The sequence below is a fragment of the Sceloporus occidentalis genome, unplaced genomic scaffold (assembly GCF_023333645.1).
Source record: "Sceloporus occidentalis isolate IW3139 unplaced genomic scaffold, rSceOcc1.0.p SCAF_3, whole genome shotgun sequence".
In the NCBI taxonomy this organism is placed as follows: domain Eukaryota; kingdom Metazoa; phylum Chordata; class Lepidosauria; order Squamata; family Phrynosomatidae; genus Sceloporus; species Sceloporus occidentalis.
Genome location: NW_028316983.1, coordinates 107,127,949 through 107,140,631, shown reverse-complemented (window position 1 = coordinate 107,140,631; position 12,683 = coordinate 107,127,949). Strand labels below are relative to the sequence as shown.

Genomic DNA, 12,683 nt, shown 5'->3' with positions numbered 1-12,683 from the left:
AATATTCAACAGAATTCCCATCAATCCTGATAGGACCTAGCTTTTGGATACTACCTGTAGCTTTAATGATAGCCCACTGGTTTCCTCCACTAAACCAGAACAAAACAAAACAAAATGTTCCAAGAATTCACAGGTCATATTTCATAGATGGTTGATAAGCAGTTTGAATGCAAGCAAAATTATATATACTACACTTTATCTCATTGGACTGGTAAACAAGTTGGAAAACCATTGGTGACAAAACATTTATCCTATGAACCATTTGTGACCATGCTGGAATCCTTGGAGTGGAAGTTTAAAGGGTAACTTTTCCAATGTCTAGTTTTTCAAACCATGATGACATTGCATAAAAAATAAGGATTATCAACAGGAAATAAAGATTCTTAAATCGCTGGGCCCTTTCATGTTACATAATTATGGCACTCTGATTCCACTTTAACTGGACTGGCTGTATCCTATAATTCTGCTTGAGAATTATGAATATATCTCCCTAAACTGCAAATCCCAGCATTCCACATAAAGGAACCATTGCAGTTGAAGTGGAATCACATTTCTATAACTGTGTACTGCAAAAGGGCCCCCAGTTTACAGAAGGAGGATATGTGGGTAATTTTTAAAATAAGATTGATTTAAGACTGCCATGTGATGGGATTTTTTTTACAGAATAGGGAAAGAGTTGCCTTAAAAGCAGAGAAACAGAATAAATTCCATTCTTTTGTTCATTCAGTCATGCAGCTAATGCTATATAGAGCAATATTTTGAGTTACCAAGGTGTGTTACAGACCGCCCTAAAGCGGGCCGTCTGCCGCCGCCGTCATTAGCTACGCCGAGAAGCCCCAGCGGCCAGACCATGAGGCTTCCTGGCGCAGCTAAAAAGGAGTGCCGAAATGGCGCTCCTTTTTGGCCCCTGGAAGTGGTGCCGCGAGGCGCAAGGTGCGCACTCGCAGCGTCACTTCCGCCACACCATGTCCGGACATTGTACGTCCGAGACGTATGGACAGGGGCCACCATTTAGTACACGCTCCGTGAGTACTAGTGTCAGGGGCTGTGAAGAAGGTAAGACCCTTCCTAACCCTAGCATGCCCCTTTCTAACCCTAGTATGCGCAGAGCGTGTACTAAATGGCCATTTATAATGTGCCCTAGTTTCTACTAAAAGGCATTAGAGAATCAGCTCTTGGTTTAAAAAATAGCAGAAAAGATATGCTGGTCAGTTGTGATTTCAAAGTGAAGAATAATTTTAAAAGCAAAATATTTTACATCTGCTAAATGTAAGGAATAGGTGCTTTTGTGTGATATGAGAAATGTGTGTATTGCATCTACACATGTGAGATGGAGTTTGCTTGTTTTGGGTGTTTTGGGGGGAAGTAGATTTTGAAGTATAATATATGCAATGTGTAAGTGTATAAAGTCTCCAGTGTTCCCACCCACCCAAATGTGAGTATCAGGCATGGAAAAAAAGTGGTCAAAGGTTGACCAAAATGGCAGCAAGAAGTGATACTTGGCAGCATGAAGTGATACTGCATCTCTTCAGGTGCGTGCAATGAAATGCACTGTGCCCCAATGGGCAGGTGCAAGAGGGAAAAATGGGCCCTGCCCTCTTTGCTGTTGAGCACCCCTTGTATGCTGATTTAGAGTGTGAATGTGAAGGAGTAAGAAGTTATCTGCTGATAAATTAATGTGATGTTCTAGGCCATGTTTGTGGTTTTATCTGTAAGAGGGTTTTTTTAAAAAATATTCTCACATTTGAAAGTATAAAACAGATTATTGATGGGTGAATTAATTCATTTGCTCAGCAGTGATGAGTGAATTAATTTAATTTCTCAGCATTCAGATTTTGTGGTGCTTTTTATTTATTATTTATATTAGATGTTGTGCTGCATGTTTCAGATAGTATCTGGGGAAAGAGTAGCTCTCTAAGGTTTTGTGCTTTCACAAACATAGGCGAGATCCAGACAGCCAATTTCCTTGCCAGATCGGGGCCTGAGTGGCCACAGCAACAGCATCAGAGGCCCCGAACCGCTGCTTTTCCAGGCCTTGGGGAAATGGCAAAAAGCCACTTCCCCGCGGCCTGAAAAGGGGTGTCCTTGGGGCTTCATGCCCCATGGACACCCTGACAGCGACAGGGAGACAGAGAAAGGGGCCATTCAGCCCCATGTAAAGGCCATGCCAGTGATACACGGCACGAAAGAAGCTCCATTTTGGAGCTCATTTCAGTGCTGCTGAAAGGGCATCACAAGCGCCCTTCAGCAGCGCCAGTACATTATGGCCGCGCCGCGTCATTTGGATGCGATGCGGCCATTACATCAAAATGGTGGCACCCATGTAGACAGGGTGCCGCCATTTTGACATACTCAGTACGTACTAGGGTTAGGATGCATCTGAAAAGGAAGCTCCCAGGCAACCCTAGCATGTACTGAGTACATGCTTTTTGGCCCATCTGGACAGGGCCATAGTTAAGTATTTCATAACTATACATCTGCATTCTACTTTTTGTGTGTCTCCCTTTTGAGTGATATAACACTAGGAAACCCTCCATCATAAACAACCAGAAGAAGACCACAGGTTTCTTCAAGTCTGCCTCTCTCCTCTGACATAATTTTCTGCTTTTCTTACATCTGTGTTAACGTAAATCATGGTAAAAATTTAACATGGTTACAGTTGGCCCTTCTTATACACAGATTTTTTATACACGGATTCAAGCATACACGGTTTGAAAATGTTCAAAAAACATATAAATTTCAAATATCAAGCTTTGATTTTCCATTTTTTTATAAGGGACACAATTTTGCTATGTCATTATATTTAATGGGACTTGAGCATACATGGATTTTGTTATCCACAGGAGATCTTGGAACCAAACCCCAGCGTATAACAAGGGTACACTGTAGTTTTAATCATGGTGTAAAACTGTGGTTTGGAGCTAGTTATAAAATTGTACCTAAGGGCAAAATTTGGTTAAAATAAGCCATGGTAGTTATCCATATACCTATGGCATTACCTATACAGTTTATTTTTATAGGTTTCAAGACCTCGTGAGCAAATTAGAAGATTTGACTTTTTATCACCGGGATGTCTTGTTCCTCTTCCATATGACCAGCCTTCTCTTTTCAATTCAAATATTTACGCTACATCTAAGCAAACTTGAACATGTACTATGGGTTGCTTGAAACCAGAGTGTGAAAATACGGTTAAAAAAAAGGTTTGAATTTTTAATTTAAAATGAAAGTAAACAATTAACTTAATGTAGATGGAAAAGAAATCAAAACAAAGAAGTCAAAGTGGATTCAAGAACCCTGAATGGTATTTACTGCCTCTTAGCTTAGAAAAATATTACATCTGTACCAATACTGAAGCTGGGAGGAAAGGGGGCAAAAAAGAAAGACGTATGAGACTATTCTTTAGAGATGAACAGTGCTCCATATGCAGCAGGACACTGTTTTCACCTTCAAAGAAGTGCTATAGAGAGCCAAATGTAGGTCATTCAGCTTGCAGAGCAATTTTAGCTTTCTATATCTCTCAGTGATGCATAGTCAGTAGGTAAGTGTGGCATGTCACCTGTATCCACACCTGATAATAACCAAACATTATTTTTCCAAAGCATTTCTTTGCATCCATGCATAACAAAAAAAGATCACTTACTTGATCTTTGGTTTTTGATGAAAAATAGCTTTAGCCTCTCTTTAAATGTATTTTCATTCATGTAAAATTCAACTTGTACTCTAAAAAAAAGAAAAGAAAAGGATAAGACTTCAACTCTCCTTTGTTAAATTAGATTACACAATAATTGTGCACAAGAGACTTTTTTTTGGCATTTGTTCAACTCAAAGTCTATAAATCTATATTTTACAAAATTCACAAGAAATTACACACATTTTCATGATACTGGGCAGGGAAGGGTGTGACTTACAACCACAATTCAGTGGACTAGAACGTCCAGTATGTTTTAATTTCTTATACGAGATATTTCACATTTTTATTGTACAGTGTAATGGGTGTGCTATAAAGGTGTAAGTTTATCCCAAGGCCAGATCATTTCAGAGCAGTCTGTTCCACTGCAATCTATTAGTTCCTGCAATGTATATAGTGGAGGACCCAAAGATTGGACAATGAAACAGATCAGCCTACAGGATGGAATGTTATACCCAAGTGGCTACTTATAGAGCCATGGCTCTGTAGTATAAACTCAGTTTTAGCATTGTACTAGTATTTGTATTTTAATACTCCCTTAGGGGCTCTACAGACTGCCTCAATAGAGCGGCATCCCACTGCCCCTTTCAGTGCTGGATTGGGGCCAAAGCAACCAGACACCACAGCCCTGATCGGGTGCTTTGCCAGCACTAAAAGAAATAGCAAAATGCCGCTCCTTTTAGAGCTGGCAAAAAGCTGCCCGTGCTGTGGCAGCAGCACTTTTCAGCACTTATGCATCATCTGAACATTGTGCCAAAGGAGGGCTGTGACACCGCCCACTGTGCGGTTGGGTGGGCAGCCTGATGGCATGCGTAGGCCAGATGCCACACCCCCATGCCATCACCACGCCGGCACTTCAAGCCGGTATATACATCCCCTTAATCTCATGTCACCACATACTGAATACTGATGAATTAACATCAGAAGGAAAATGTCAGACAAGTGAATAAGGGCATACAGGTCCACAGACCTGGACTATTAACTGCAAAGGGAAATGCCATTATAATTTGATTCACACAGTTTTGAGCTGCATACCTATATTTTGAAGAGTAAAATCACAGCACTCTTGACTTGAAAGAATAGCATGCTAACAGTAAGAGGTGATGTAATGTTAATGAGAAGAGTGAGTGCAGGAGCTAATCACCTTGCTTTAAACCCCTATTATGAATGGCTTTTGATAGCCTAAAAGTGCCCTGTTTCTTTCTACTTCCCTTTTCTTAGCAACCATAACTGCCAAGCAGATTGGCATTCCTTTGTGATGGTTTCCATGACAAAAAGAAATAAGGGATTCCAAAAGCACTTGATTAGTTTAATGCTCCAACACTTTTTTAAACTTCATTGACAGCTTGGCAGGTATCCTCGGTTCTAGTTCTGCAATGTTCACGTCCCCAAAAAGACTGGAGCAAAAAGTTCAGAAAAAAGTAGAAACAGAAGTCTGAATGGAGGTAGAAACCAGTTTGGAGATGCAAGCCTAAATACAAATGTTAGCCTTAACTAGAGTACATGCACTGAATCAATAACATCTTGGGAGGAACGATGTAATTCTTCACTAATTGCCTTCTTACAGGAGGCAATGAGTAATTTTGGCAATTTTCTTCCTATCGTTAGAAAGTTTTTTGAAAACTGCTATTTCGAATCCTATTCACAATTTGAGATGTATTGTGGATGAAATTTGCATATGGTTGTTTTGTACAGATATATCATTTTCTATGGAGAAAAAGCAGTTTTCTATTCAGAAAATGTCATTACCCATGTAAACCAACCGCCTGCTAAGTTTGCATCGAACAGCTAAGATACTTATCAGTCCAGGATCTTTCTCTTCAGGGTTTCTTCAACATTAGAAAAACATGTGTTATTTTTACTGTTTTGTTTTTCATATTTTTAAATATTCTCTCCATCTCTACTTGGTAGGTCAACCATTAGGCCATAATGATTAGAGTGTACCTGTATATCCTGACTGGATCAAAAAGAAAGCAACTTGAACAATGACACCAAAGAAAACAGTATAAATGTACAAGAAGGTCTCCGTTCGTGTATTGTCTTCATGGTAGAAGTTTGCTTAGAAAGCAATTTCCTAATCAATGTTGGGAGAGTGGACAAGATAAATTTGATGGAAATTTGAAGTATATACAATGCTGACTTTTTTTATTAAACCTAAACATGTTTTACTGATTCAAATAAAATGTATAATTTAAAACTTATCACATACAATTGACAGTTCAGCATTGTTATTATATTTACAAAATAGTCCTAAGCATGCATACTCGGAAGTAAGACCCACTTCTGGTATGTATGCATAAAATTGAGGTCTCAAGTGCAAGACTCTATATTTCTAACCAAAAGTAAGTCCCATTAAGTTGAATAGGATTTCCTCTCCGGATAAGTGCATAAAGAATTGCAAGGATCCACTGTGTACAACCAAGATGTGAGACACTTGCTCTCAGTATCTCCAAATTAGAACTAGATGGCAAGGAAGAATTCATAACAAAATAAGAATTATATATATGTTTCTCTCATATAAACAGCATCACTGGATTGGAGTGATATATATAAGTACACAATTCTAGGAATGGAAAGATTACACATGAATATTTTTTTTTAAAATGTAGGAAAATGTTTCCAGAGAATTAGGAAACCCTGAGGAGAATCCTGAATTGTCAAGAACCTTGACATTTAAGATTCACATTAAGATTCACATTATTCTCTGCATTAAGAATCTGCATGACATTTCTACTTTTTGGTATAGACAGCAGAATATTCTGCACAGGGAAAAGCATTTTTTGTACAAAAATTAATATATCTGAAGAGAAACATGTAAATTTTGGCTAAAATATGAATTTTGTGCAGAGAAAGTCCCCAACTATGACATAGGCGGGTTATAGACCGCCGCTTTGAGGCAGTCTGCCGTCGCCGCCGTTTGCTCCGTGCGGGAGCTACAGCAGCCACACCGCGCGGCTCCCGCTCGGAGCAAAAAAGGAGCTCCAAAATGGAGCTCCTTCTTGCGGTGCCTCTGTGACGTCGCGAGGTGCCGCTGGCGCATTCACGACATCATAGGCGCCGCGACACGTCTGGACGCTATGCGTCCAATACGTAAACATGGCGGCCCCCATGTGGAAGGGGCGCCGCCATGTTGTACGTATGGAATACGTACTAGGGTTAGGGGGGTGCGGAAGCACCGCCCCTTCCTAAACCTAATACATATTCCATGCGTATTTTTTGGCAGTCTGTAACCCGCCATAGTCTCTACAGGAAATATTTTCTACACAAAAATGGAAAATGTTGCTTACTGTGTAGAAAATACTGTTTACTGTTCAAAAATACCACATAAGCATTTTCTGCAGAATACAATCCAAACTATAACATGTGTGTTGGGGTCTGTTGTTATTTCCCACCTTGATCCATGTGAAGAGGCAGGTAAGAAATAAATAGTAGCAGCAGCAGCAGTAGTAGTACTGTACTAGTCATCTTGCAAAGCTACACGGTTTTTAAAGACTCTCATGGTGGGAAGACAATGACTAAAATTACTCATTGTTTCCATGCAGAACAACATCGATGACGAACAAGAGCCCTCCCTCCATGCCATCTGTCCATCTGGCCTGGGAGGGAGTGAAAAGGCAGGCCCAACTCCATCAGGGCTAGCCTGAAGAAGAAGAGCCCTCTCTCCATGCCATCTGATATCATCTGGTCTGGGAAGGAGTGAAAAGGCAGGCCCAACTCCATCAGGGCTAGCCTGAAGAAGAAGAGCCCTCTCTCCATGCCATCTGATATCATCTGGTCTGGGAAGGAGTGAAAAGACAGGCCCAACTCCATCAGGGCTAGCCTGAAGAAGAAGAACCCTCTCTCCATGCCATCTGATATCATCTGGCCTGGGAAGGAGTGAAAAGGGAGGCCCAACACCATCAGGGCTAGCCAGAGCAAGAAGAAGGGCCCTACCTCCCAGGACTACAAGGTGCAGTTTTTGATATATACGTATATATTATCTTGATATATGGTTTTAATCTTCAGCATTCATTGTTTAAACAAATTCATTTTCCAAGATTGTACAGCTGTAGCAGTCAAGTTGGATGGGTGGGTTGGGGTGATGAAAATGTAATTTTACTTCTGTTTCAAGATGTGCTCCTTCCTTGGAGGTCTTCAAGCAGAGGCTGGATGGCCATCTGTCGGGGATGCTTTGATTGGGGTTTCCTGCATGGCAGGGGGTTGGACTGGATGGCCCTTGTGGTCTCTTCCAACTCTATGATTCTATGATTCTATAAATGATCCATGGTGAAGAATCCTGGAATCTTCCCTGGCTGAGAATCCTGCTCTAGATAGACTAATGGTCCGATTTAGTATATAACCTCTTCAATGGTCTCAGTTCTGTTTGTGATTAGTAACCTGGGCCACTGTACCTTCAGTCCTTTAGCCTGACAAGCAATGTTCTTTCTTCATTGCTACTGATTCAAGCTTCTAGTCCATGTTAGTCAATAGTCTGGGCTTCTATGAGCTGAAATCTAAAATCCCTTAAAGAGCACAGTTTGGGGACCCCTGTTCTAGTCCATCTTTATTAGTAGTTCCCAACTTTTGGTTCTCTGGATTATTTGGACTCCATCTCCCATAATTCCTGATTCTTTGCCAAATTGGCTTGGGCTGTGGGGAGCTGAAGGCCAAAACAAATGGAGAACCAAAGGTTGGGAACCACAGATATCGTTCCACATGTTTTGAAAACACTCCTCTATTTTTCGAGTGTTATGCCACAGTAAAAAGTTCAGCAAACTAAAGCTGGTGAGCTAATGAAAAGTGGGGCACAGGCTTCTGAGGTCCCCAAACTCAGAAGACATCCAGATAAATGGGGTTAAGGCTAAAGGAAGTTGGATACGCTCTAATGCTTGTATAGATATTTCTGCACAGTGGTAGTTCTTGGCACATTCCGGAATGCTAACGCAGCCTCACAAGTAGATCTACAAAAGTTACTAGCCAACAAACTTTGCTGTTTAATAATATTATTCATAACAGTGTACAATACCGAGCCTGAAATAAATAACCCTCAGTTTACTTCTGATTTATGAACAAAATTATGCCGAAGATAAGGAGCCAAATTAACCTTCTCTGTCAATTGCCATTTCTGCCCATATTCAGTGAATTCTTTTTATTGTTTTGCATTGGTGCAACTGAACACAAAACCTATGCACAATTTGAATTTCTGCTATGCAGGGCAAGCTTTACCTTACAATTATGCTGAATGTATCAACTGCCCAAAAGAGACTATTATTTTAAGTAATGAATGGAACTGACATTATTTCAGGAAGGCAAAGCAATATTCACTTTGTGATCATTTTTTAATATAAATTCTTTTTATATCATCTGAAACAGCACTGAAGAATGTAAACATAGCATCCCCCTCCAAATAACGCCAGAGATTCTCATACCTTACTCAAAATCAGTTAGGAATGGGGAGAGGGCATTCACTCAGTCTGAATTTCCATATGCATTTACCTAATCTGTACCTCCCAAACAAATAAATACGTAAATGCAAAATGTGTTGTGTATCATAACACTACCCCAGATTTTTGTACTGATATTCTCTAGTCAAAATGTATATGAAATATTTATGGCAAAATATTGCTCTTGTTATCGTTGTTGTTGTTCCCATCTCTCCTAAATGCTCAAGGAGAGGTACAAAATGCAAAACACAATTTAACAAGAAAAACATATAAAGCCAACAGGTAAAGTACAGAACTATGAAACCATTAAAATATACTCATATAAATACATTCTTAAAAACTCATAATTTAAAATTAAATGCAAGTATCATTTTCAACCGTTTTATCTCTTTTGGCAGGTCGTTCCACAGTCTGGGGGCTGCAGACAAAAAGGTCATCTGGGAAACTGTTGCCAGTCCAGTCCTGGCTGGTTGAGGCAAACATTTCCCAGAGGAATGTGTAAAATAGTACACAAGAAATCAGGCACAGAAAAACTATGCCCAAAGGAGTACAAAATGTGTACATTGGGGGGAAGGAGAGAGTGGTTGACATCCCTTTCTTAGGAAATGTCAAGATTTTAATAAAGACAGGAAAAAATAATTGATGCCTAAAGATGCATCAAAGATGCAAAATGTTGTTCTACCTATTAGTTATGCTGAGAATGTGCAGCATCCCCAAATAAAAACCCAACACTACATTCGGCAGGAAAGCAAAACACCTGAAATATTCAGAACTATTACTTTAGGATGAAAGTATCATGCTATTGCCAAGATCTTGTTGGATTCCTACACCAGTGTAACTAAACCAGTCTAACTACACCAGTCGAGATGAAGTAGCATCCAAAAGAAAAAGGCTATAAGTGCTGCAGCAGTACAGAAGCAGTACAGAGGAGAAATGAAAGCTGCTGGCTCCAAGTAGCTCATCCCAATGTCTGCCTTCAGGGGGGTTGTCCCTTAGAGGTAAGGCACTCTGGGAGAGGTGGCTGGGACAATAGTCTGTACCATGTCTCTGGGTGAAGTGCAACTACTCATATTATGCATTGTTACACAGGAGGAAGACACCAAATTGATTCCAGCCTTAGAACTAAATATAATTGGAGGTTAGTGAAGTACAAAATTATGGCAATGGGAGTATAGTGTGTGTGTAAAACCTCTACACTGTTACACTAAAAATTCTAAAGTGGCACTGTACTAACAGATTCATGGCATGTCAACACTTTGCACATCCATCAACATAACGTGCCACCAAAATCTGGGCCCAAACTGTTAGCACATTGGAGCATTTGACAAAAGAGTAATCTTGTGAAAAGCATTTTTACACATCTATTTGTGATACTTCTAAGAAGAGAATTTTCTCTTAAATGATTTATGCAACCTACAGAACTCTCATCCTAGTCACACTCTCGTCCCTTCTATACTATTTTTGTCAAAGTCCGGGCATTTTCACACTGATCAAGTGGAGCACTGATTCTGATGGAAGATGCTATTATAGTCGTGTCCTGCTGTGGGCTTCTCCATGGGCATTTTTGAAGAGTTTTTCATATTTATGAGACTTTGGTTGCAAACTGTGCAAATTATTTAGAGTAAACTCAAACATTTCCCCCCTCAAATAACTATTACCATTGCTTCATTGCATGAACTTTCAAAAACTGGAAGCATTGTTCACATCTTTTCATTCAATAATCCTGGCCTGCTTCCAAAGTGAGCCATGGACACAGGGTCAACTGGCACTGTCAGGAGTCAGATTATCCCGGCTCCTTTTTGCTCCAGTTTTAAGGACCGGAGGCATGCACCATTTAATCAGTGTGCCTCCAAAGTGGCTGGAAGCTACTTTATTTAGCCTGTCTATTTCACTCCAATGACACAAAAAAGACTTTTGTTGTTTTTGTTGTTCTAATGGAGAGGTAAAAACATCTAGCAGGGGTTACCTGTTTTCTTGATGTAATGTTTTGATGTATTAATATGCCTTTGAAAACAAGAATGAGACAAATTGTGAATCTTCTTTACATCCCTACTGGGTCAAGTGTGTGAATCTTCACTGCAATACATTTTGAGACCAAAGAGGTTAGAAAATGAAAAATTGATGTAAGTGGCAAATAGTTCCAAAAACTATTCACTTTGACAATTTTAAAGTGGACAATGGATTTTACCAGTTGCTGGCATTATATCTCTTATTATCCTTCTACAATGGATATATCAAAATGGTAGCTGCAATCCAAGAACTTCTTGAAAGGGTTTTTTTTTCAATTCTGCTGATAAACTATACAAATATTATAATTCAGAGCAAATGTAGGAACACCTGAACTAACTAATCCCACTGTATTTGTATCTTGGAAGGCACTGTGCAGCTCTCCAGTGGTTGCTGAACTCCAACTTTTGGGGGTCTGATCAGTATAACTGACAAAGTAGAGTGATGGGAGCTGTAGTCCAACATTTAAGAGCAATAAATTATGCTCTGGAACTGTGATTCAACAGCACTTCCTTAAAACCTATGTGCACATTTATATCCATAGCAGAACTAGATTCTTTCCTGCTTTCTTCTAACAGTATCTTCCTTTTTCATGCATTTTTTAAAATATGTCACACGTCAAACCACCTCATTTGTATTCTGATGGTGTAATTTCCTTCAAAACATTTTTATGCTAAGCCATCTATTCTAATCCTGAATTGTCACTTTCTGTTCCACGGACTGCTTGAACTTTGGCTATCAGGAAACCATCAATTTTTAGAAGAAACACTATGTCCTCTGGCAGGCTGCAACACAAATGTGTATAACAAGTTAGAAAATATTTACAATATCAGATACATTTTCTATGTGTTCTAATTTTATCCATATTTCTCAATCTTTTTGAGATGCAGTATATAGTATTGCATAGTATTACATTGTACTGTATTGTATTTTACCTATCACTAGCCTCCCCTAGAGTTCTCATCTCCAGCCAAAGAATGAGACTAAAAACACTTTTTCCCTTGTCAGGGTTTCTAGAACATGTGTAAAATTGTTTTTCTATAGAACTACTGCCTTTTTTGCTTTCTGAAACAAATCATACATAGAACATGTGCCAGTACAGAAAGATTGATTAAGAAGACAAAAACAATTGATTCAGTGTTTCTAATCTGAAAAGTCTGTGCAAGAGGCATCATTCTGGGCTAGCCATCCTTCATTAGCAAAACCTAACTACCATATATTAGCAAAATTCCTATTTCCCTAAAACTCCTATTACAAAAGTGAGAATTCCCATTGAATAGATGCCAATACCTTGCCATCTCACAATCGAGAAAAACATTTGAGGATTTACATCCCTGATGCTTAGGAATGGGCTTCTCCCATGGACTACAGCCAGCCTTTTGTTCAAAATATTTTTTTAAAAAACTACTCTAACTATATTCGGACGATATTATCTATCTGGACTATGTAAATGCATGAGGAGTGAGAATATGTTGGCTGCACCTTCTCTACTATGAATCCCACAATCTGAGGAATAGAACCTCATCTGAATTTGGAACCCTAGAAAATGAAACCCCATATATAGA

The 12,683-nt window shown here is 39.5% G+C and overlaps 1 protein-coding gene across 1 annotated transcript in view; it reads right to left on the bottom strand.

Moving 5' to 3' along the window:
• The window catches only part of KCNT2 (potassium sodium-activated channel subfamily T member 2), a 281,831-nt gene that overhangs the window by 166,136 nt on the left and 103,012 nt on the right, over window positions 1-12,683 (bottom strand). The window contains exon 2 of the mRNA XM_089515794.1: window positions 3,641-3,720. Coding sequence (XP_089371920.1) covers window positions 3,641-3,720 — 80 coding nt within the window. The remainder of the gene's footprint in view (window positions 1-3,640; window positions 3,721-12,683) is intronic.